This window comes from Hemicordylus capensis, chromosome 2 (assembly GCF_027244095.1).
Source record: "Hemicordylus capensis ecotype Gifberg chromosome 2, rHemCap1.1.pri, whole genome shotgun sequence".
In the NCBI taxonomy this organism is placed as follows: domain Eukaryota; kingdom Metazoa; phylum Chordata; class Lepidosauria; order Squamata; family Cordylidae; genus Hemicordylus; species Hemicordylus capensis.
Window position 1 is genome coordinate 41,849,985 of NC_069658.1, and position 27,233 is coordinate 41,877,217.

General features: G+C 42.5%; 1 protein-coding gene across 1 annotated transcript in view; it reads left to right on the plus strand.

The window, feature by feature from the left end:
* The window catches only part of RNF180 (ring finger protein 180), a 97,724-nt gene extending 74,188 nt beyond the window's left edge, over positions 1-23,536 (plus strand). Inside the window, 1 exon segment of the mRNA XM_053300388.1 lies at positions 17,998-23,536. Coding sequence (XP_053156363.1) covers positions 17,998-18,197 — 200 coding nt within the window. The 3' untranslated portion in view covers positions 18,198-23,536.
* Positions 23,537-27,233: the final 3,697 nt, after the last annotated feature.

The window sequence follows — 27,233 nt, forward strand, 5'->3', positions numbered from 1 at the left end:
AAAAGCATGGAAGATAATAGGCAGGATGTGCAGCAGATGCACAATCTCCTGCAGCATTGTTAACATTAAAGGGAAATGAGTTTTTCTGGATTGTTTTCTGGATCCATACATTCTCTTGGGCAATTTTCTTTCCTTTCCCCATTCAGCCCTATTATGTCCCTAATATCTTGCTTCCCTTTAGAGGTTTAGCTTCAGTGTGGATGGGCTCACCCAAAATATCTGCTTTGCACAAAGAAAAGGAAAAAAGCAAGTATAGCGATGGAGAAAGAGATGTGTATCATGTTTCCCAGTGAACTCATACAAAAAAAACCTACACTATCTGATAAGTTCAGATGTGCAAATAGGTTCCAGTGTTTTGCATGTTCAGCAGTCCAGTGTAGATCATGGCATGTACATGGTACATGAATTTGGTCCATTTGTTTACACGGGCCTATGGTATCAGTCACGATGTGTTTCCCCAGTCAGGGGTGGGCTTACCTTGAGGTAAGTGAAGCAGTCACTTACAGGGGCAGATTTTTGGAGCACCAGTGGGATGACAAAATGCCCCCCCGTCCACTTCACCTGCCATCTCCTGCTGCGCAGCATCATTGGAACAGCTCTTTGCCAAATGGTGCCACATAGCTCAGCAAAGGACCACTTCAGTTGAACCCTCTTCATGCTTCTTTTCTTTCTGCTCCTATTTTTCTAAATGGCAGAGGCTGGCAAAGGTAGAAGAAGGAAATGGATTGGACCAGTAGAGTACTAGTCTAGACCATCTTCATGGAGACACTCTAGGCCAGCACTGTACTTCCTCTCCCTTCCATGGTTTTTCAAAAACCCAGAGTGGGTGTGCAAAGGCGTATCTAGGGAAAATAGCGCCTAGGGCAAGCACTGAAATTGCGCCCCCGTCCAAACATCTGACACCCATCTTTCAGATAACTTTGCCATAATATCAGCTCAAAAATACTAGTCAAGCTCGTTAATCTTTTAATATTTCCAAAAATTATTTAGCAGTGGATGTAACCAGACCAAAAAATGCTTGAAAACTACAAATTTCAGTATGCTGGGGCTCATGAAATACCCAAATACTATGTGGAAGTGTACTTGCAAAACTGAACAGAAGTGCCTGTCTAATTCTCTACTATTAGGGGTGTGCACGAAACCGGCAACTGCGGTCCGGCACTGGGGTGGGGGGTAGCTTTAAGAGTGGCGGGAGGATTTACTTACCCATCCTGCTGCTTTCCCGCTCTGGTGCCGTAATGCTAAGATTAATTGGGGCGGCAGGATACCTCCCTGCCGCCCCTTCCCCGATGTTGCTCTCAGTGGTCCTTTGTGCGCGTGCACGTCACAGAGACGTGAAGCACGTGCACGATGTGCGCGCGCGCAAAGGACTTCTGGGAGTTTTTTCCAGCAACATCGGGGAAGGGGCAGCAGGGAAGTATCCTGCCACCCCAATTACTCTTAGCATTACGGCGCCAGAGCGGGAAAGTGGCGGGAGGGGTAAGTAAACCCTCCCGCCACTCTTAAAGCTATCCCCCCACCCAAACCAGGACCATCCAGGTCCAGACTGGTCCGGAGGCTTTTTCAATGGCCTCCGGACCGGTCCGGGCCCATCCCTATCTACTATGCATTGTAGCATCACTATTAGATAAGTTTTAAAAATAAATTGAGAATTTGACTTTCCCCAGATACTCGGGCCTTTCAGAGGCCATTTGAGCATGCGTGGTAGCCATTTTGTTTTTGGTGGCCATTTTGAACTTTTTTCATTTTAAAAAATGGCGCCCCCTTCAAGCGGCGCCCGGGGCACATGCCCTGCCTGCCCTACCCTAGATACACCCCTGTGGGTGTGGAGGAAGCAGATGGAGGAAAGTGAGAACAGCTCCAGCTTGGGCGTTGCTGAGTAAGCTAGGTGAGGAAGGGAGGATGTAACAGGTTGGGCTGTAGTGTGTTTGTATGTGTGTGTAAATAAGTAAGATGAGGTGGGTAGCGGGGTGAAAAAAAGTGAGTTAGAGATTGGCAGAGAGTTAAGGAAATTGTTGACCCTGCCTCATACATTGCATACCACAGGAAGAGGTGGCATATTGCTCCCCTGCCAAAGATGCCACCAAGGCTTGGGCCGCTACTGCCCCCATGCTCTAGGCAACATTTACAGCATCCTAGCTGTGCAAAGCATTCTAATCCTGAACATTTTGCTGTTTTCCTGCGTTTAGTCATCTCACCATTAGTTTCCCCAGGATATAAGACAGCTATTACAGGTATGAATCACCTGAATCTTATGTCCCCCTTTGTTCATCTGTCTGTTATTGCACAATATAATGACTTGAAACAATCCTGTACATGCAGGAATTGAAATTTATTTATTTATTTATTTATCTATCTATTTGACATTTTTATACCACCCAAAACCCATGTCCCTAGGTGGTTTACAACAAAACAAAATCAATGACAACAGAAAAAATTAAAACATTACAATATAAAATTTTAAAACAATGTAACTATTAAGACAGTATTTAATTGAAAGCTTGGGTGAACGGATGCGTCTTTAAAGAATTTTAAAACCTTGTCAGAGATGGGGAGGCTCTTATTTCAGCAGGGAATGCATTCCAAAGTACTAGCCTCACAGCCCACAGACCCACCCTTTCAGGATACTTACAATTAGGGATGTGCATGCAACCATTCGGCGCTCCATTCTAGGAGCGCCGAACCAGTTCTGCCAACCAGTGTTTGAGCCAGTTTGGAGGTCAGGGGATTGCTTTAAGGGGCAGGGGAGGCACTGCCTAACTGCCAGACCCCGCCCCGCCACTTTCCCGGGCTGCACAGGGCTGCGTGCCTTCCCTGCAGCCCTGGTCAGTATGGCAACACAAGTGGCCAACACCCATGCACACAGCACACACACTTGTCAGCCATTTGCATTGTGACGCTGTGTGGAGCTGCAGGGAGGCACACTGCAGCCCCGTTCACTGGCTTTTTGCGAGAATGCCGGCAGGGCAAAAGTGGTGGGACAGGGGTTGGCAGGAAGGCAGCGCTTCCCCTGCCCATTAAAGAAAACCCCCAACCCTCCCGGGAGTGCACGGAACCAATTCCGTGCACATCCCAACTTACTACAAGTTGTTAGGGGCTTGACTGTGCTAATTCCCTTTCTCTCGCCACTTTACATTTCCCTTGTTTTGTTTTGTTTTAAATCCAACTGATTCTCTCTCATACAGGCCCAGTAAATATTTTTGCCAAGCAAATAAATATAAGGTGGTGATTTTTACATATTTGTAGGACTCCCTAGATATGAAGACATATGTACCTCTGTAAATTAAAATAAAATTTTAAGCACCACATCCATGTCATACAGGGCCATGGGTGGGGTGCTTAAAATTTTCTTATTTTAATTTACAGAGGTACCACCTTCATTTTATTCACTTGATTTATTTACTACATTTACTTATGTTTGTTTCACTTCCAAAGGTGCTCAACCACCAAAGTGTGCTATTCAAAGGAATGACCAGTAGATCAGTAACAGTAAATGCAAACTAAATGTAATGATGATGCAGGCTTTACACCTGAGCAATAGTTCCCACAGAAGGATTTCAAGCTCCTCACAGCGCTTTGAAGTTCTACATTTTGAGTGCAGAACATGCTCAGTATCTTTGGTGGCAGAGCACTTTCCAGCTCAGTTCCTCCTCGGCCGCTGTTGTGAACACTTCTCTCGGGATTTGCTACTTGTGCTTGATTTCTGAAAGACAAAAACATTATGGTTTGGTTATTATCCTTTCTGACCTTGGATTGTTTTTTCTGACTATTCTTTGCCTAACTCTCTGGCTTCGTTTCTGTGGACTCAAAGAAGAGTTTTAAACACTGTTCCTACTGCCGTTGGACCCTTCCATATTCAGATAGGCATGGCCCCTGTCTGCTTTGCTTAAAAGAAGACCACAGCTCACGGACCTGCAAAATGTGTGTATCTTTTCCAAACAAACTCGGAAGAGCAGGGAATTGCATTTGAGAGCAACCCTTTACAAGCAAGCCCTATGCCTGCTGACGTCAATGCCACAATCTTATCATCGGCACCGTCTACACTCTCAAAGTCGAGCACAACTTTGAAAACCACCCTGGGTGTTACTGATCAAGCCACCTTCAAAGGATGACCATCACAGGCATCATAATAAATGGAAACACCAGGAGGAGGATACAACGTCAATGTCCAAACAACTTTCAGCTGCAGGTTTTAGCACCACTGTAAGCTCTATCCCTCCGGCCATGAAAGCCCATCAACCGTCCCCTTCACTATTGGTTCAATCACCAACACCAGCACTTCCATCAACATCAACCTCGAGCCATACATAACCTTTGACCCCTGTACGTCTCCCATCTACTTCGTCAACCTCATCGATACCGTCATCAATACCAATCAACATCAAACACCATTCCCATCGGTTGTTCAGGTTGTCCACTCCCATTTGTCATCTTCTTCTCGGAGATCATTGAGCAGACTTCTGCTCTTCCAGACTCAACTTCTCAGGTCTATACATTGATACCAGTTCCAATCTCGACCTCGTCAGCCCAGCTTCTGATGCCATCCACCTCTACTGGGGCCCCAACACCATGTCCTTCCTATGAGTTCTAAGCAGCAAAACTGTCCAAGTCCTACTGGACAGCATGACTGCTATCACATACATAAACCACCAGGGCGGCAAGGTCTCCAGATCTCTCTGCGACTTTTCCATTCAACTTTGGGATTGGTCAATAAGCCACCACATCTACCTATTAGCACTTCACATAAAGGGCGGCAACAATGTGTTGGCAGACAGCAGAGAAACAGATCTATCCTGCCAGCATGAATGGAATGTCATCCACAACTTCTTCTCCAATCTTTTTCTAAGCTGGGAGACTTCCAAGTGGACCTCTTCATGACTCAACACAACAGGAAGTGCTCTCTCTTCTGCTCAAGGGCAGAAGTGGGCAAGGGATCTCTAGGGGATGCCTTTCAAATCCCCTGGAATATGCACCTCTAATACCTCTTCCCACCCTTCCCTCTCCTGTGCTGTGTCCTCTTACAACACAAAACCAATTGCATAATATTTATTCTGTGATGGCCGAGACAGGCTTGGTTTCTCCTCCCCTTACGACTGTCTCGAGGCCTCCATCACCACCTCCACCAACACCCCAACCTACTCTTATAGAATGGGGGGCAGGTGCTCCATCATAGCCTCTGAATGCTGAACATTACAGCCTAGAGTCTGAACTTCTAAACTGGATCTTGCTCCATGAGCAGAAAGCCTCAACCAGACACAATTACTCCTGTAAATGGAAAACATTTACAAACTATGCTAAGACTAAAGGCTTCGAACCTTCTTCTGCCTCTGTACATCAAGTCCTCCTGTATTTAAACTCTCTAAAACATACCGGCCATTCCAGCTCATCTATCAAGGTCCATATATCTGTCCTCTCTGCGATGCATAAATAGGTCTCTAAAACCTATTTTTTCCCTCCAGGACTGCAAAAGATTTCTAAAATGGTTCAACAATCTTTTCCGCCTAGTTAAGAAACCAGTTGAGTCCTGGAGTCTCTCCTTGGTACTCTCCACTCTTACCAAGGTGCCTTTTGGACCATTATCCTCAACCCCTATTAAACTGATCACCTTCAAGACAGCTTTCTTGATTGCAATAACTAATGCTAGGAGGATTAGCGAACTTACTGCTCTTAGAGCTGACATTCCGTTTACTGTGTTTTTCCCTAGTAAAGTTGTTAGGCGTACTGATCCCACCTTCCTACCAAAAGTGGTTTCAGAGTTTCACATTAAACACGACATTGCCCTTCCAACATTTTTTTTAATGAACCCGGTTTCCCCCCGATATGCTCTTTGCATTCCCTAGATATGCAGACAGCACTCCTCTCCTACCTGACCATCACTAAAGACTTCAGGAAGTCAAATAGAAGGTGCCCTCAAGGGCCAGCCTGGGTCTCAACAAAGGTTTTCTGAATGGCTAGTCCAGTTCATCTCCACCTGTTATGATAAACAAGATGTAAAGCTTTCTAGCACTATCAAACCCCATTCAGCTGGGGCTGTGGCCACCTCCACTGCTCATTTCTCAGGCACTGACTTTTCTGAAATAAGGGAAGCTACTGCCTGATCTTCCAACATGCCCTTTGTAAAACAATATGCTTTAGATATCCACTCTGTGGCTGAGGCGTGTTTTGGGCGGGAAAGTAAAGAAAGTTCTGTAATTCCTCATCCTCAGACTCTCCTCCTTTTAGGGAGAGCTTGCTAATCACCCACATTGAGAGTGATACCAGATCACTATTAAGATAAACAGGTTGCTCACCTGTAACGTTTGATCTTTTAGTGATCCGGTATCATTCGCAACACCCACCCATCCTCCCCGCTTTTTGGATGTTCCTGCTACACTGCTGTTCAGGAACTGGAAGGCGCTCTGCCGCCGAAGACATTGAGCGTTCTCTGAGCGCGAAGGGTGGACCTTGAAATCCTTCCACAAGGACTATTGCGCAGGCACAAAGTCCACATTGTGAATGATACTGGATCACCAAAAGATCCAAAGTTACAGGTGAGCAACCTGTTTTTCCTTTGCAAACAACCCATCTCAGGTTTCACTATCACTGATTCAGCAATACACATTGCCCTGTAATATGCACTCTGATCACAGGGCTGAGACATGTAATAGCTTTAACTTAGTTTCAACTGAGCTCCTTTCCTCTTCTTTCTCACAACAACATAATGAATTATGAGAGTGGTGAATTATGTGAAGTAAGGCAGAACACAGAGATGTTCAGCTAACATTAGCTGAGAACATTCCAGGACTTGATTAGGCTTTATACCATGACTTTTTGACACATTTTAGGGAGTAGAGTCCACTATTAATTTGGGGTTATTTGAAACTCTGTTCAGTGGCAGCCAGACTCTGAGCCCAAATAGGACGTTTCGCTCATGAGTGTAGTGTATTTAGAACTGGTGAGCCTATTGACACAAAAGTCTCTCTAAATAAGTATTTTGAAACTGAGTCAACTGAGGTCATTCTCATGGCCTTGAAAGCAATAAGAAATGTTCTGTGGCCTGTGAAACTTGGGTAGTCTGCTCCCAGGCAAAATGTACAAGCAAAGACCATCTTTTCTCCTCTTTCAGTGAATGCTGTTGTGCTTGTGCTGAGCTCATATTTTTGTTGTTACATAAATGGCATAAATACATGACAGGATATACATTGTTGCTAGTATTCTTGTTTGCTGAATGTCACTTTGAAAAGAATAGTACAGTAATTCAGTATAAAATGACAGATCCAATGGGAAAAAACTTCCAAGAGCTGATCTGGCCAGAGATGTCAAATAAAGGAAGGAATCTGCAGAAATGCTGTTGGGATGTTAGAAAGGGTTTTCGTAGAAACAGGGTTAGAAGAAAACCCAGTGGATCGTTGTCCAGTTTCCCATTCTGTGCAAGAAGAGCCCATGCCTAAAGCATTCTTGCCAAATGTCTGCTCAATCATTTCTTGAAAATCTACAAGGAAGAAGATTCAATAACCCTTCCTGGAAGCTTATTTGTGCTAAAGTTAAAAAGGTAAAGTGTGCCATCGAGTCGGTGTCAACTCCTGGCAACCACAAAGCCCTGTGGTTGTCTGTAGTAGAATACAGGAGGGGTTTACCACTGCCGCCTCCTGCACAGTATGAGATGATGCCTTTCAGCATCTTCCTATATCACTGCTGCCTGATACAGATGTTTCCCATAGTCTGGAAAACATACCAGCAGGGATTCGAACCGGCAACCTCTGGCTTGCTAATCAAGTCATTTCCCCACTGCACCATTAGGTGGCTATTCTTAACGTAGTCCAGTCCTCCTTTTAAATTTTTTTAATCTAATAATAGAATGGACCTTATGAGTCATAAATTTCAGCCTCCCAACAGAAGTAGGGATCCAGTTTACGGCTGACATCTTGACTAAATTTACTTGAGGAAGTCCTGTTGAAATTAAAAGGACAAGTTAGATATTCCTTTATTTCAATGGGACTTTCTCAAGTAAATTTAATCAGAATGTCAGCCTATGAGGCACTTCACACGATTAGTGTGAAGCAGCAGGAGGGTTCATGCGGGTAGAGCGGGCTTAGCCCACTCTCCTTGCAAATGGTTGCTCATTGCTGGGCAGCTGAATTGGCTGCCCAGATGAGCGGCTGCTCTGGTCGGGCACTCCCGCACCTGGCTGCAGCTCCGTTGGGAGCTCCGGGGATCGGGGGGAGGGGAGCACTGCCGCGAGGCACCCCAACCCCCCAAACCCCAGGAAGGCAGTGTGCGGTGCCTTCCTGGGGTCCCCTCTCCCCTCCACCTCAAGTGTGCCAGCTGCGGCTGACACATGAGCAGAAAAACAAGTTTAACAGAGCGTTCGCTCCATTAACCTCATTTAAGAGGAGGGGTTGTGAGGCGGGCTAGCTGCTGTGAAACCACCAGGCTCGCCTGTGAGCCCAGTGGTTCCAACGATCACTGAATTCCCTTAGCCCGGTTTTCAGTGATCATCAGAATAGTTTCTGTTTCACAAAAATATCTTCCCCCAACTTTACGCATGGATATACCTCTGGAAATAATTTTAAGAGGTCATAACTAAAGCCTTGTTGAAGGAGAATTGGCATAGCATCTGCAAAGGTAAGTCCTGCCTTACTAACCGTTTAGAGTTCAATAGATAGAGATAACCTGGTTGACACTGTATGCGTAACGGTGTTCAGCTGGATGGCCATTTGGGGTGAGAGGGACCAAGGAACAGCCCTTCGGGTTTTTTGTGGCCCAGAAGGTTGGGAATGGCCCCTGTTCAGGGGGTGACTCAACTGACCAGCTCAGAGTTTGGCAGCTTGAGTTGGGGGTGGGTCAGGTTGCCCCCGCCCCTCAGCGGAGTAAAGCCTCACTGTAAGAGGAAGACAGGACCTGGCACCTGACCGAATCAGTACCCTTCACCTTGGTGTGGGACGGCCCTCCCTAGGAGGCGGTCCCACACGGGAGGAGTACCCACACTCTGATTAGTTAGGTACCTCGTTGCAAGTCTTATTCCACTGTACATCAATAAAGTGGCCCTATTTTACTCCAGCTAAGCGTGTCCTGTCTTCATTGGGGCTGGGGGAGCAAAGGCTCTTGAGTAAACTTAGCAGTTGTGGGATACGATGACAGGTTCTTAATTGTATTGATAACTGATTAACAAAAGGAGTAGAAAGTAGGAATAAATTGGCAATCTTCATAATGGAGGGAAGTAAGAACCAGAATCCCTCAAGAATCTGCATTGGGATTGCTGCTTTTCTGCTTCTTGGTTTTTGGTTCCCTAGGTGCCAGTGTTCCCTCTAAAGTGCGTGCATGTGCATAAACTCTCAAGTTTTTTGATGTCCACTCAGTTAATTTTAGATCCCACTTAGGCTGAATCAGGAAAGCCCCACTCTGAATGCATATGCACACACACTGCCTTGATACAGCCACCCAGAACATAACTCATTCTACAAAGAGATGAAAAAAAATTAGAGAGAGCATTGCTAGGCATATGACTTTGGTGCCCCACCCCCACCCATGTTCAGTTAAAATTATAGTCTGTGATGTACAGAATATAATTTTTATTTATTTTATTTATTTATTTATTCATTCATTCATTCATTCGATTTTTATACCGCCCTTCCAAAAATGGCTCAGGGTGGTTTACACAGAGGAATAATAAATAAATAAGATGGATTTTATAATAATTTTAACTGAATGTGGGAAGGGGTGCCAAAGTCATACTTGGTAGCTGGTGCTGTCTGGGGCAGGATGATGGAGAGGAAAGCAGATTATACCTCTCCAATTCCTTAAGAGTTCCCCACAAGCATTCGTGTCCTAGGTGACCACATAGTTCCCCCTAGTAGACAGGCCGGCCCTATTTCCAGTGCTTGTAGGTTATTTTTAATTGATCCCATTCTCCAAAGTCCTTACAATGCTTTCTAATTTGGTATCAATTGCCATTTTTAGAGATATACATTTTAGTACCTCCTCCAAATAAATAGATGAATGTATTAAATTATTGTTATTAGTATACCCTTCTCTGATTTAAAACCATTTCTTCTTTCTCTGTTTGTCATGATCAGCATACAGTAACAAATCTGATTTTCAGTACTGACTGCATTCTTTCTAGTGTGGGGTTGTTACCAACCATAAATAATACTTCCCCATTACTCTAGTTTGAATAATCAAAGTCTAAACCGAATCTATATCACATTTTGTAACAGAAATTGTGATTATATACATAAAACATGTGCAAGATTGTGCCCAATTGTTTTCCTTTAAGCAAAACCCTCAATGGTGCTCTACCCTAGATCTATTTCCATGTCTGCAAACTACTTGCTAGCTTTTCTCTGTAAATTGTTTCTCTTAGGACCAATACATAACCTCTCTAAAGCCTTTTAGGTCACTTCTCCCAAAGGCTCTGTGGGCCATCTTTTCTCACCTTCGCAGACTTTCAGAACATTCTGAGCCCAGAACAAAATGCCTTGCTGTAAAAGGTTTATGATCATTTCCTAATAAAATAGCTGAAAATCAAAAAGGAAATTAGGTGATTTTTTTTAACTTTTGTCATGCAACAGAATGTTGGCCTTAGGGGCCCACCAGGGCTGCTGTGCAACATAAAAGGCAGCATGGTGTAGTGGTTAGAGTGCTGGACTAGGACCGGGGAGACCCAAGTTCAAATCTCCATTCAGCCATGATACTAGCTGGGTGACTCTGGACCAGTCACTTCTCTCTCAGACTAACCTACTTCACAGGGATGTTGTGAGGAGAAACTTAAGTATGTAGTACACTGCTCTGGGCTCCTTGAAGGAAGAGCGGGATATAAATGTAAAATTAAAATAAATTTAAAAAATACTTTGTTCCCAGTGGCTGCCAGGAAGCCCTGTTGAGCAACACTTTTGGGGCTGCTTTTCACATAATACTGACATTCCACTGCGTATTGACCCATGAAAAAAAATTGATTGGTTGATTGATTAAGTGCTGTCAAGTCGGTGTCAACTCTTAGCGACCAGATAGATAGATTCTCTCCAGGATGATCTGTCTTCAACTTGGCCTTTAAGGTTTCTCAGTGGTTGCCGGTTCGAATCCCCGCAGGTACTATATTGGACAGCAGCAATATAGGCAGATGCTGAAAGGCATCATCTCATACTACGCTGGAGGCGGCAATGGTAAACCCCTCTTGTATTCTACCAAAGAAAAACCACAGGGCTCTTTAGTGGTCCATGCTGTTGTAATTGATTCCATCCACCTTGCTGCTATTCGTCCTCTTCTTCTCTTTCCTTCAACTTTTCCCAACATTATGGACTTCTCAAGCGAGCTGGGTCTTCGCATAAAGTGTCCAAAGTATGATAGTTTGAGCCTGGTAATTTGAAAATAATGGGACCAGTTAATCATAACAAACTTGTCTCATTGATTTCAGCATGCTTAGTCATGACTAACTAGTTCGGATGTTGCCCAGTTTTAAATGGGCAATTTAAATTTCACCAGTATTAAATGTATTTAGTGTCACTGGCTTGAATGCATGATATGCAGAAATGTAGGAACATACGAAGCTGCCTTATACTTGGTCCTTTGGTCCATCTAACTCAGTATTGTCTCCACTGACTGACAGCAGCTCCTTTTGGTTTCAGACAGGGGTCTCTCCCAGTCCTTCTGGGAGATTCCAGGGATTGCACCTGGAACTTCTGATGCTCTAGCACTGAGCTTACAGGCCTTGCCTTAAGACAAGTTTTCATTCAACCTAACAGTAAATTGATTGGTGTTTAATTGCTGAGAGAACAAATCTCTCTCTAAATATTTCTGCAATTATCTTAATGCTATTTTGAAATGACATGAAAAAGTGTCACCAGTATCTGTGAAGCAACAGACTATTTTATTTCATTTCAGCACAGGATGTGCTGAATACTTATAGAGTAGATTTAAAATAGCAACAAATCACAATGTGATATTTCCTAACATCTCCCTGTAGTGGTAAGAATATCAGACTAGGACTTGGGAGGCCCAGGGTCATGGGGTGACCTGTGGGACAGTCACTCTCTCTCAAGCTAACCTACCTTACATGTACACCACCGTGAGTTCCTTGAAAGAAGGTGGGATAAACATGTAATAAATACATATCAGTTATTTTAATTTCCCATTAAAAATTCCTTGCCTGGGATGGATGAATAACCATGGGCCTCTATTTTCCAAGATCATCTATGGGAACCTTACTGGCGTTATCCTAGTCATCTTCAAGTCACCACACAAATACTGATTGCAGAGATAGGTTACACATTAGAAACAGTAAATTCACCAGTTTCTTTCCAGAGATCCCTAGAATTCTAGGGTGAAGGCTGTTTGATCCGGGTGATATCCCTACATAATCTAATCTATAACTGATAATTGTGTTTGGGACAGGGGATACAAAGTAGAGCATATCCAAGCAAATCTGTACCTTCCAGCTGGTTGAGAGAAAAGCACATTAAGTCTTTCTGAGAGGAACACATATATTCTCAGTGAGATAACTGTTTTTATGTCATTAAAAACACCGTTCTTCCGATTTCCCCTGCACAACCACACATAAGGGTTTCATCTCTGCATCCCTCTCCACTTCCCCTGAAGCCACTGATTCTGAAGTTAGAGACTTGGTGGAAGATTAGTTGGAGGGGGCAAAGGGGAAAATGTCTGTATAGTGTAATGGCATATTATTATAAGTAATGGTAAGGGCAAGGAATTTTCTGCATGTGGAAGGCGATGAGAAACCAGTGCAGGGTTTTGCGGAGGAGTATAAGTGACACAGCAGGGAAATGCTTGACTAACAAGCAGAAGGTTGTCAGTTCGAATCCCCGCTATATCGGGCAATAGCAATATAGGAAGATGCTGAAAGGCATCATCTCATACTGCACGGGAGGAGGCAATGGGAAAACTCCTCCTGTATTCTACCAGAGAAAACCACAGGGCTCTGTGGGCGCCAGGAGTTGAAATTGACTTGACGGCACACTTTACCTTTATCATATGGTCAGTGACAAGAAAGGGGGATGAGTTTAGCAGCAGAACCTGGGTTGAAGGTGAAAGGACTGAAGTGTGAGATAAGGGAGGGCTAGAGAGAAGAAGGTTGCTGTTGGCAAGACGTAAAATACCTGTCTATATTTTGTTCTGTTCTTGCCTCATTTTGTTTTAAAAATGAAATAATATTCCAAGCGTTTAATGGTTAACATCAACAGAAAACTTATTCAGCCATTTCCCTCTCTAATCTATAAACCTTCGCCCATATGTGTTATCTTCATTAACAGCTGTTGCTAGCCACCTGCTGTGAGGTCTAAAAGGAAATGGAGTGACTCTGTTTTCCACATGATTTTCTCAGCATCACACAGTGCTCACATCTATATATAAATTGCTTTGCACAATCATCATACAAGGGTAAATCTCACTTGGCAAAATTCCCTGAGCTGTGAGAAATGCAGTTATTACTCTCAGCTTAGAATGTGCTAAAACGTTAGCTGCCTCTCGATTTTACCTGCTTCCCGTTGTTGAGCTACTTAGATATAAATATCTCCTGTGTGTTTCCCATGACTTTGTCATTTGCTGTTGTATTCATAATGAAATTATTGTTTTATTTTTGTTTTAGTGTTTTATTTTTCCATTCTCTTATGAAATACTGTACTATCTAATGGACTGTTCTATCCCTGCTCTTTTTGGTTGGGGTGGGGGGCTTTTCTTTCTTAAATGCTGCAAAAATCAATTGAAGGAAACAAAAGCAGCTGAAACAAGAGAGAAAAGAGCAAGCTGCTAATTGAATCACAGACAGTTCATTTCTCAGAGCAAAGCCTGAATGTCTCTGATTGAGTTCTACTTTCACCTTCTGTGTTCTAAGAAGAGTATACCTAAACAAGTCACCTAGTCTGAAAAAAAGGAAATCTGTTTAATTTTTTTCTTAGAACCTGATGCAAAAAAACACTGGGAATGTTTTAGAGAACCAGTTTGTCCAATCAAAGATATAATTTCAGCTATTTTGAGGTTCTGTACAGAATAGATCCTTCATGTTCATATTATACCGCTCTTCAGGTTTGTTTATGTCACCAAAAAAAGCAGATATGTCCCCAGTGCCTGTTTTGCTAGCCCTATAAACATGAATGCAGCCTGCATTTTCTGGTTCCCTGACAGATCGGAGGGACCAATCACTGGTGTCTATGAAAGCCGGGTTAGTTTTTGAAAACCTTCAGAAACCTTTCGTGAGGGCCATTTATAGAAAAGCATTTGAAGAAAATGCTATAGGGGAACATAATCGAGGTTTCCATTGTGTCCAAGCAACATCCTGGGTATTTTCAAGAGAAAAAAACCCTCACAAGCTATTTCAGGAAAACAGCCTTTTCCCATTTGTTATTGATCATCTCTATAGCTATCAGTTATTCTTACTTTGTTTGTGAAGCTCTCAGAAGAAGTGGCCATTATTCAGAATCTTCTATTCTGAAAGCTGGATGTCCAGAAGCTATTTGGCATCATATTATTAAACTTGCAGGAGCTGCAGCTCCTTAACATTATTCAGTATAAAAATGCTAAAATATTTCCAAAATTATCCTTTATCCTTTGCATTAGATCTCCAGGAGACATTGGGGGAAACTAGGTTATGCTACAGTACTTATCCTGTGCCTCTCCTTTTCCTGAAAAGAAGCAAAAAGTGTTAACCTCTTTCAGCAGTGGTGAAAGTGTTAATTCTTTTCAACCAGGGTGAAAATGTCAAGCTTTGCATGTTATCAGAAATTCATTTTGGGCTGCTGGGGAGGAATGTTCAATATGGGGAACAACCATTTATTCTTCAGATGATTTGGGAGTAATGATGTAATTGGATTCTGTGTTTGTTTGTTTGTTTGTTTGTTGTTGGGGGGCTTTTGTCCTGCCCTGACCCCAAAGGCTAAAGGGACTTAACAAAGTATTTAAATGCCTTAATGGAAAACAAAAACTCAGCAGCTAGCTAAAGAACTCCTTTCGTTACTCCAAGAACAAATATTGTTATGAGCAGACTCTTTTTCTGTTGTCCAATTCAGTATGGGACCATTTTAATATGGAGAGTTAAAAATGCCTTTACCACTTGCTTACATAGCTTGGAGCCTAAACAGGGGCCTAAACAGAGACAAGATTTTAAAATGCCACCCCCCCCCCCCGAAGCTCAGCTCATTGTGGACGATGCAAGTCATTTAATGGTACTAGAGAAAGACATGCTGTTCTGGTAGCTCCAGGTCTTAACACTCACATCAATTTCAGAGGATGAATACAACTGAAGGAAGCCCGGACGGGTGCACGGCTGGGGGAGTCAGTCATGTGACTTGCCTCTGGGCGCCCCTCCCCAAGGCAGTGGGCCCCCAGACAGCTGTCTCCCCTTGCCCTATTATAGTTATGCCCCTGAACCTAAAGTTATAATTTTCATGCTTATTGATGCGCGAGTGAATTTGTTAGAGCCTTAAACTGAAGCTGTTTCTATCCTACAATATTATTTATGTTTTGGATTTGTGATTGCTTTATTTTTACTCATAGAAGGGGTGGTTCATGTAGCTTAGGTGGGCAAAATTGGGTCAAATATTTTGCTAATGCAATACGAGATTTATATCTGTGGGTTTCCACAGCAAGAACAATTACGGTAATAAAATTGCTATTCCTGAATGTAGAATGATTACATTATAAAGTCTAATCCTGGATAAATGTAATGCACATTTGCTTACAGTAAATCATACAGAGCTACAAATCAAGAATTGCATCTATTCATCTAAATCTTCTCGACTGGCGCAACTTAGCTAGTCGCAACTAATGTCACTAAATGTTTGCATAATTATGCTTTGATTAGTGATTACAAGATGATTCAAAGTTGTTGATGCAAAAATAGCCCTCTGGCATATTGTGTTATATTTGCCATAAGAGTGGAAATAAATAAAAGGGAATCACATGTAGCCAACCTGATTAGACTCCTCTGGAGAGTGTACTACACACAGAGAATTTATGAGTGGAAAGCACGTCGTCTTCGCCCCAGTGGCAGGGCTTTGTCCGTTACAGATTCACTCCTAACATGCAAGTCAGATGAAATAAAATCCAGGGACATTTTATGAGTGATGTTTAGGAGATGTTAAAGCACTAAAAGCTTTTTAAAATGGATGTAAAATGTGAATGGATTTTTTCCCCCAGTTGAAGCCTTAAAAACATTAAATTAACATAGCAGATCAAAGTTATGTGACGAGAAGCTGATAATTCAAAGTCTCTTTCTACTGTCGTATGAGATTTATTGTGAAATTAGATTTGCCAGTTGACATAATGGGATAGATACATTTCTCAGCATTTTTAGATTTATCATCAATGGGAAAATCCATAATAGAAAAATAGTGTTTGGTTTTAGTTACCTGCAGGGAGCAAGAGTTGTTTACTATTTTAATTGTTTTGTATTTTGGATAGTTCTTATTCTGATATTTTAGATGTTATATTTTGAGATGTGTGTGCATGTGTGTGTGTGTATTATAACCCACCCTGAGCCTTTGGGGGAAAGTGAGATACAAATACAAGTTGGTTAGATCATGGGGCAAAAGGCCTGGGTTACCTTAGAGAGTGCATTCTTCTATGTGATCCCCACCACACATTAAGGTCATCTAGAGAGGTCAACCTGCCACCAGTTCATCTGGTGATGACTTGGGATCAAGCCTTCTCCACAGCTGCTCCTAGGCTGTAGAATGCCCTGCCCACAGAAATCCAAGGCTTAACAACATTACTGACCTTTAAGAGAGCCCATAAGGCTTATTTTTAAAGACTGACTTTCCAGGGCTCTTAAACTGTTTTATATTAAACTGTTTTAAACTTGCCTATGTCTATGTTTTATTTATTGTAAACTTCCCAGAGCTAACACCTGGGACAGTATAAAAATGTAATGGATAGATAGATAAAGGTACTATTTAGTGCTGTCTCAGTACTATTCCTTTTATCACACATCATGAGGAAACTGGCAGCTTTGGCAAGGGGGGAAAAAGATGGGAGATCATTCCGTCCTTTACTTTGCTTGTACTCATTTACTGAACAGTAATGTGAACAATAAATTACTCTGATTAATAGAAAGACATATGGTGGCTGACATGATGCACAGTATCTCAGCAACGTTGAGAACCACAGTGAGGCTCCTGCAGACACATAGGTCAGCCCCGATGTTCTTGAAGAGAAGTCGTTGCACCAGCAGTGCTGCTGCAGTTGCTCCCATTTGACACAATGCCAGTAACTCCAGCAGCGCTGCTTGAACAGGCAGTCATCCTCAGGGCTGCCTTACATGTCCAACACCATTTGCCACATTGCCAAGATTGGATGATTAAGTCTTTTCTCTTTTGTCTACCTAAACCTCTTCAATCACCTGCCCCCACTGACTAATGACTGCACTTGCGCCCTCTAACCAAGGTAAAAGCTCAGGAACAAAAGTAGGGCTTGCCGCGAGGCAGCACCGGGATCAGCCTCAATCCTGGTGGTACACACAAGCAGCCATACCCTGGGTAGGGTGGCCCATGTGCACAGCCTCTCAGATTACACAGGTAACTCCTTGTATACCATTTTAGCACATGCAGTCCTATACATTAGCTTACAGCTTTTCCCTCTTTTTTTCTTTTCTTTGTGCATTTTCAATAAATTTTGTATCCATTTGTTTAAAACATTTTTTCCCTGCTTTTCAATAAAATATTCTCAGGGCTGTTGATGACATAGTTTTGAAACATAAGTAAAAACATTTAATAAAAGAAAACAGTTTTTCAGCAGTAGCAAGCTTTTCAAGAATCAACTAAGAGTCCATTAACATTAAGAGTCCATTAACATCTCAGGAAAACAAAGTCACCTGACAGGTTGTCAAACTTGGCACCAGGCGACCTGATAAGGGGTGGGTTTTCTATAAGCAAACACCCAGAAGTGGTTCATACAGGAGTAGGCATCCCTTTAAATACCCTGGTCCCAAAATGTTACGAAATAAAATTATGAATGGTTCTAAAACAAAACTATATCTTACTAGCTGTCTTTTATTTACTGTTGGCCCTGCAGGTTTTCAGAGGAGCACAGATTCCTTTACACGAAGGCATTTCCCACATGCTGCTCACAGGATGGATTATATGGATTTTGAGGATGATAGCCGGGGATGGAGATTTGACATGGACATGGTGATAATCTACATTTATTCCATCAATTGGGTCATAGGATTCATTGTGCTTTGTTTTCTCTGCTATTTTTTCTTTCCTTTTTAAGGATTTGTATTCTCTGTTTACATAATAATACGGATTACTATGAGTCCTGGACTTTTCTGTACAACATTAACTGACTATGACAAAAATAGCTCCATGTCAGTTTTCTAATTGTTTGGTTTTTCTGTTGTAAGCAGAGTATTTTGTCATGTAAAGCAACACTTGTATATAGAAAAGAATTGTCACTTTGTATAATGCCTCCTAAAATAGCACATGGCTTCCTAACCCTGCACTTTATTTGTTGTTCAGAATTGGCAGCCCATAAACAAAGTAGGGCAAATTCACACATCCATATTCACCAATCAGTGGCTTCAACATTAAGTGTTGACTAGCCTGTAGGAAACAACCATCAGAGTTTGAATACCAACAACAATCTTGTGGCCAAATAGATGTGACTTTGAACATGAAGTTTGGCCCTCCATGTTTGGTGGTTCTGTTTGTGGTTTTTGTAAATAGCAATCATGGGAAGCCAAGCCATCCAGATTGGCATGAGGACTGCTATGATAACTCTTTGGGCTGTTATGATTCCAATCTAGTCTCTGCTCCCAGCAGCTGCTATGTGCCCTGGGAGGGAAGCTACCATTCAGACACAATAAGGCTATTCTCATGATCGCCACTGGGGCAGGGAGGGGGAAGACAGGGTTGCACCTACCTTTCCTATGACAATCTGCCAGCAAATCTTCAGCACGCCAGCGCACACCCTCACAATACACACTGCTCTGTGCATCATGGATTGCTGGAGGCCAGGACCCCTTTCCCTGGCCTCCAAGGATCCCTCAATGCACTGGGCAATGAACATTAGGGAATTCCCTGAGGAGGTGGGCGCACTAGGCACCCAACTCTGTGTATGGAGAGTATCTGTGTATTCACACAACCCTGGCACCAGGGTTAAGGGCACACCTGCCTCAGTCTAAAAGCCTGAGGTTAAAAGTAGGGTTAGGTGAGGCGGCAGTGCCAGGATCGGCCTCGATCCCAGCGCTGCACATGAGCAGCCTAAGCCGGGCTGGGCTGGGCTGCCCTAGCCTGCATTAGGCTGCTGTTGTGAATAGTGAATGTTTTTCTTACAGAAGCAATTCACATATTAACCTGTGAGTCATCAAGTGATGTTATGTGATGTGTGATAAACGTACATCTATGCATATGTGAATCAGCCCTAATTTCCTTTGTTAGCACCTCAGATATAATGTCAGAGATGGTTTGCTTGTCGATTGTTGCAAAGCTTACTTACCTCACTAAGGTTCCCATTTGCATGTAGTATTGAGTGATTTATTGTATGTGTGAATGAGCCATTACAAATCAAACGACAGTTCAACATTTGATATCACCTCCCAAGTCCATAAACACAAGGCTCTTCAACAGAGTCAGGTCACATATTCAGCTGTGAATCTCAAGTATTGAGAAATCAAGTAATTTAAAGATGTGTGTATAAACTACGGAAAGTACTGTACAGATACACATCTCGGCTCCCTTTGAACTTAATACACGCATGCATGTACACATTAGTGGAAGTGTAGGTTTTTAATTCACCTGGTCTAGCCCTAGCAAAACTATTATTCTTACCAAGCAAGATCTGTTTGGATCATTCAGCAGATTGGGGTGAGCTTTGTCTACAGCACCTTGGATTCTGCCTACTATGCACTGTCTTTTCTAGACAAGACTTCAATCTCTCCAGCAAACACACAAGAGATTTTCTGGTGGGACATTTTATCACAAATTAGCAGTAATCTACCTGGCAAAATCTCCAAATCACCAGGTGTCCTTTGTTCACCCTATAGCCTCTCTCTTGACTTCCTTTCCATCTCTGTGCTGTCTCTGATATGGCCCTTTCCTAATGTACCTTCTATGGTATCCAATCTGATCCATTCTATTGTTTGTTTGTTTTTAAAATAGTATGTTTCTCCTTGTATTTAGCTTTAGGCAAATTAGGTTAACCTAAATGATAGGGATATTGATTTGACTAAAATCTGGTCGATTTGAGTGATTTGGCTTCAAATCGAATCACCCTTTGGGGCACTGAACAGATTTGAGGTTGAATCAAATCACCCTAGATTCGAGCTTGAATCAGTTTGGCAATTCAAATTGCCATTTTGTCCCCACAATGCCAGCCCTCCAAGCTTCTCTGCCACTCTGATTTCTTTGCACTATCTCATAATTGTCTTTCAATCTCCATTGCTTCTTGGTGTGGATTTCCCTATAAAGAAGTTATTTCCGCAACACATAAAAATTCACCCCTTTGCCCAATTCCTTTGGGGGTTGGGTGGTAGTTGGCCCCCTTGGGTCCTACCACCTGATCCACTTTGGTGCCCCCAGCCCTTAAAAATTAGGCCAAATCGATTTAAATTCTAATCAGATTGAATCAAATTCCAATTAGATTGACCCCAGATTCAAGGCCAGCAGATTCGAGCTCAAATCGAATCAGGTTGATTTGAATTGAAATCAAATTGAATCATAAAAATCAATTCATGCACGTCCCTACTATGTTCCTATGAACTCCAAAGCATAGCATAGGACTGCTCTGGGAGGATCTGATACTGCAGCCTTGCTGAAGCTAAGCAGGTGTGGTTCTCATCACTCCCTTGAAAGAAACACTACTGGGACCCATATGTAAGAGTGAGATATATAATAAATAAGCATTTGTTTAAAAATAGCAAAGCATCATATGACATATTCAACTGCAGACCTAGAACAGGAAAATCACTGAAAACTACCAATACATGGCACATTTGGTCCAAGCAAGACTTTTAAAAGTGTTATATATTCAGTATATTGATACTTGGGCTATTTAAGAATATATATAAAATCAATGAAAGCTTAAATGTTTTTTTCAGAGATTTAAAGTACAGTTTTTCTCACCTTATGGCTTTGGTTTGTTTTCTGCTTCTTGTTTTGAATTTATGACTCAATTGTCCCTGGCTCAGCATAAAGAAGATTGTGTACTTGCACTTTGGAGCTTTAAAAAAAAAAAGGCGGAGGGCAGCTATAAAGAAATATCAAGTAATTACTTTAATTGAATTGACTGGTTTTTTTAATGTTATTCTCAAAAACAAACAAAATATGATTTTAAAATGTAAACCAAATGTAAGAATGTAATTATGGTGCTTTTAAAAAGAATGTTATTAATACAAATTTCAGAGTATACTTAATACTATTCCGAACTATAACACTAAGCCAGTCAGTCAACTTTATGTGCTTAAATCATGTTCTGGTACACCAGCCGCAAAGAATAAGTAAGACAAGTCCATCCCCATCTTCCAATCATTTACTACTAAATGTCACATATTTAGGGTTATAATAGCATAAGCGGCTTCCTAGTCACCAACTTATCTTGGGTTGGTGCATAGGCAGTTCCCAGTAGGGGTGTGCGAACCAGTTTGGTTCGAACCACAGTTCAACTTGAACCAGGGTGGTTCGAATGATCCAGGATTGAAATGAACCAGCCCCCCAAAAGTTGGTGCTGGTCCAAGTTCGAACCAGACCACCCCTGTTTAGGACCAGCCCTGTTCAGTAGCCTGGACCAGTTCAGGGGTCTACTCATAAAGGGGAATCTGGTAAGGAGAAGACCAAAACTGGGCCACAGCCAGTCCAGGCTACTCTGGAGGAGACTGATGGGGGTGGGGGAGCTGCTGCCACCCCCGATGCTGCCCCTGTTGTCACTGCTGACCATTCAAGTAAGTATCCCTGACTACTCTCCTGCACCCTCTTGTTCTAGGAAGCCAACCTGCCCCTTTACAAATAAAGGGAGATCCTCACTGGATTCTATTTTATGAGCAGACCCCTGAACCAGTCCATAAACCAATTCAGACAGGTTCAGCAGTTGAACCAGACCAGGTATGACCCAGAATCCGGGTCGGATTTGAACTGAACTGGCATGGCGAGTTCTGCACACATCCCTAATTCCCAGGTGTTATCTGCTTTGATTCTTTGCTGCTGTTATCTCTAAAAGCTTAGCATGGTGTTACTATGCTATATCTGGCCTTTTTCATATTAAATGGAGCAGCTGAAGATGCTATGCTATATCTGGCAATGGTGACTATTGTACCTCATTCTTAATAGCCTAATGCTCTTACTACTGAAGAAGTCCCTAGGTTCAATAAGGAAGGGGATGCAGGTGAATCTACGGAATCTAACAAGACTGAAGTAAACGATGGCTGACAAGTATTATACTGTAGAGGGAATAGAGGCACTTCAGCCTCATGTTTTTACACAACCTTGGAGCCTTCTGGACTCCCTCATTTGATCTCAACCAGTATATTGCAGAAGTAGCTCATGTGTTTCACCAAATCCATCCACTGAGAAGGTTGCAGCCATTTCTTTTTCTGTTGGTTTAGACTCTTAAAATTTTATCCATACAATGTGCCTTGACTCTCTCTTGGGATGCATTCGCATGGCAGATGCATGACCCAGGGCAGCCAGGATTCAGCCATAACTATCCAGCCTATCCACTTTGATCAAAGTGGCTGAAAACCATGTTGAAGGAGAACCTGTATCAGTGGTTATCTTATCACACACCTATTCTGTTACATCCCCAAGGAGGCTTTGGGTGCACAATATGGAAAGTCTGAACCATCCATACAAATTACATGTTGCAACTGTCGTTCAGGCTTTGACAATATAGCACTATTAGATAGCAAATTTGAATGTCAAGCGCATATAGAATCATTCTCTGCAGTTGCTCCCCATTTATAGAAATCCCTTCCTTGAAAACCTCACCAGAGCATATTTCAAAAATAGGAGACAACGTTTCTGTTTGAGCAGGCATTTGGTGATGACACTAAGCAAATGGAAATTACTTTAATTCTTTTCCTTACTTGCCTTAGCCTTCGGGATAGGATGGGATCCAGATTCCATAAATAAATATTGACTGTTTTGCTGGTGCAGCAACCCATGGGATTGAGTCTGTAATTATTTTAGATGTAATGAATTCATTAGTTGATGGACTCTGGAATTCAGATTTTTATTATTGAATACGTTGTTGGCAATATTAGATCCAATTTGGGGAAAGCCCAAAGGTGGTTGTGATGGAATTAATGTTGAATTTTTTAAAAAAACTGATTGCCTCCTTCTCAGTAAGCTACAAAACCTTGTTGAAATATTTGGACTCTGTTCTGTTCTACTAAACAAACAGTGGCAAACATGCTTTTGACTTCCTTATGACAGCCTGCTTTTACTGAGCAAGCCTTCTGTGACCTGCTTTTATGTCAGTGAACCATTTTATTCCGGGATATTTTTCTACCTGTGGTATTATTATAGGGCTTACAAGAACATCTAAGATGAGTTTGATACCCATTTTGATTGTTATTTTGTGTGTGGAGCAATTAAAATTGGAATATTTTTACAACCAATTCCTGTTTCTGCTTTAATTCTCTATGTATGTGTAAATGATGGGTGCCTCCCTTATAGTAACAGAATGTTGGCCATGTGTGTTCTCTGCATGAAGTTAAAAGGGCTTAAAGAGCTTTAATTCTAAAATTGCTCTAGCAGATCTGTCTGCCTGCAACACTTTCCCAGTGATACTGCAACACCACTGCAACTTCATGAATATGCAAGCCTCAGATCAAGAGATGAAGAATTTAGAGGAAAGGCAAAAGGAAAGCTATGCCTATGACAGGCTGGGAAAAGGGAAGAAAAGAGGATGAAAAAGAGCCTCATGGAAGAAGAGATCAACAATGCATACATAAGAAAACTGATATGGGAAACTGCAGAGAGATGTGCATAGGGAGCTGGTATTGGGCTTTTCAGATTATCAATAGCCCTATTCAGACATTATGTTGTATACGTGTGCAGATGTCTGTACACTCTTGTATGTGTTTTTGTGAATGACTGCACCTGTGTTCATTTAAAAAGTGAACTTGGATACAGGACCCTCAAATGCATAGGACAGATGGGAAGTGTACCTCTGTACTTGTGTACAATATAACACAGTGGATCACTGTCTACAGTAGGGATGTGCACAATTTGTGCCCAAAACAAATCGCCCTGATTTGTTTTGTATCCAAATCTACCCCCTCAAAATCACTCAGATCCGATTTGTATTTGCTTTGATTCAATTCAGATTTTGACCGATTTGTACCACTTAACAAGGTCCTAGGGGCACCAAATTTGGGTGGTGGGTAGGTCCCCATGAGTGCCACCTACCATCCAAATTTCAGGAAAGTGGGACACTTGGTTGATTTTAATGGATTTATTTGGTTTTTACTTATTTTGAACATTTCCACCATAGGAAACAATGGGGATTCGAAGTTGCCATATCCTAATCCTAAAACAGATCCCCAGCTTTCATTAATTTGTTGTTGTTGTTGTTGTTTTAAAGCTAAGCTCTAGCCCTTGTAGAAGTGGAGTTATTGAGCAAAATGTGCAGACATTATTTTTCAAGTGTTTGGATTATTTGATGTATAATAACTTTTCCTCATAACGAATCCCTATGAGGATTCATTGCACACCTTCATTTCTTCTGTTCATTTTGACTGTCGGTGGACAGTGCCAACTGTCAGTTGCCATGTGCCAACTACAACACACACACACACACACGCAAGGCAGTGGGGTGCTCGTTTTAATTTTCCGAATATTGAAATATTTAGATTCTTTGGTATCTAATAACTTTTCCTCATAACGAATCCCTATGAGGATTCATTATACGCCTTCGTTTCTTCAGTTCATTTTTACTATCATTGGACAATGCCAACTGTGAGCTGCCATGTGTCAACTACATGGCACCCTCCCCACACACACACACACACACGCAACCCACACACACTGGGGTACTCAGTTTATTTTTTAGAAATTTTTGAAGTGTTTAGATTCTTTGGTGTCTTCATTACACACCTTCATTTCTTCTGTTCATTTTGACCCCACTGCTTTCCAGGTGGGAGTGGGGAATTAGTGGCATCCCATGTTCCAACTACCCCACAAGCCACTAGATACTCAGTTTATATTTTAGGAATTTTTGAGGTGTTTAGATTCTTTGGTGTGTAATGAATCCTCATAGGGATTCATTATGAGGAAAGGTTATTAGACACCAAAGAGCCTAAACACTTTTTTAGAAATCCTAGAACATAAACTGAGTAGTACCCCACAGCCTTGCAGGTGTCAGTGGGGTGTAGTGGGCACATGGCAGTTGACAGTTGGCACTGTCCACTGACAGTCAAAATGAACAGAAGAAATAAAGATGTGTAATGAATCCTCATAGGGATTCATTGAGGGAAAGTTATTATACACCAAAGAATCCAAACATTTGAAAAATAGTGACCACACATTTTGCTCCATAACTCCACTTCTACAAGGGCTAGAGCTTAGCTTTAAAAAAAAAAAGAAAGCTGGGAAATCTGGGGAAATTAATAGGAGGGATCCAAATATCAAATCAATTCAAATCGGATCAGATGCAATTCGATTTGTACCCAAATCTAGCCAATGGACCACAGGGGTGATTTGTCTCCAGATCACCCGAATCACCTAGATTCGGGTACATATCAATTTGTACCCGAATCAATTTGTACATCCATAGTGTACAGATCAGTGGATCACTGTAGTGTATCTGTACAGAGCTGAACCTGTGTACACTATTCAGTTGTTGTATGAGCATTCAGCATAATGTCTGAATTAGGAGTAATAAGATCGATGAATGCATCCCAACTAGATTTTGGCCTGTGTAACGGATCTGCAGGTCCTAATTTAAATACGATAGTATAATCTTTAGTTCACACATAATGGAGGATGTTCAAACTGCAGTTCACTGTTTTTTCTTGTTTCCATGCCATTACTGGAAGGCTGGGTGGTGCGAGTTTTCTGATAAATATAAGGGGTGTGTGTGTGTGTGTGTGTGTGTGTGTGTGTGTGTGTGTGTGTTTGTGTTTGTGTTTGTGTGTAAGATTGGAAAATGCTAAAGTAGTGACAGGGTTGTGGGAGGATGAGGGTACCCTTGTTAACACTTCTGTGCTGGAGTGGTATAGAAACAGAGTGCCCAGCCACCAAAGTAGTGTTTCCCAAAGTCTTTATGGCTGAAGCACACATTTTAAAAAATTAAAATTGGAGGCACTGTTTTCTCGTACACTCCAAAAAACATATTTCTGGTGCGCTAAGAGTAAGATGAATCCACTCCAGAGGAAACCACCCTCTGTGCTTCTGTGTGAGTCACTGTTCTGGACTTCCGATTGCAGGGATTCAAGCTCAGGCCATGAAGAGATGCAAGAAGCAGCCTTCTCTGAGGGCAGGTAGTTAACGCTCAAGTCAAGATTTTTTTGTTCATGAGTAGGAATTCCTACTTCCAAGAAGTCCCATTGGTTCCATTGGATGCCCCCCAACATTTCCAGGCCACAGAACCTACAATCTTCTTTATATTTATTTATCTAAGACATACCCGTGGCTAATCCCGTGCATGGCAGCTCTCACAAGAGTTCAGAGAGCTGCCGGATAGCCACAGGATGGCTAGAGGAAAAATATGGCGGTGGTGGTGGCCGGCCGAAGAAGGCGGTGGGCAGGCGGGCGGCCAGCCACAGACGGCGGACAGGCGAGTGGCCACGACCAGCAAGTGGGCGGCCGCAACCAGCAGGCGGGCCCGGCAGGTGGCTGGCTGGAGTGGCTGTGACCACAGATGGGCCCGCCAGGTGGGCAGCCGGAGCAGCCATGGGCAGCCAAGTGGCCATGACCGGCAGTTGGCTGGCTGGCAGGTGGGCAGCCAGGAAACGGTGGTGGCAGGTGAGCAGCACAAAATAAGAAGATGTGGTGGGGGGAGAGAAGTAGACAAGCAGGGGGGAAGAATGCGGTGGGGGCGGACAAGCAAAAAAGTGGCAAGGGTGGCCAACTAGGGGCGCAGATGCTGTGTGCCGCATCAGCTACTAATGTAATGTTTCACTTCAGGGACTGCAGTAATTACCCCGACACCCCAAGGACTGTGCCCTGAGTGACTGTAGGACACACCGAGAACGTGAGTTGTTAGCAAAGAAAAATGAACATTTCAGATCCTATGTTAATGAGGATCCCTACATCAACATCTCAGTTCTCAGCATTTCAGCTGAACGGGCACACTGTGACTGACCTAAAGGC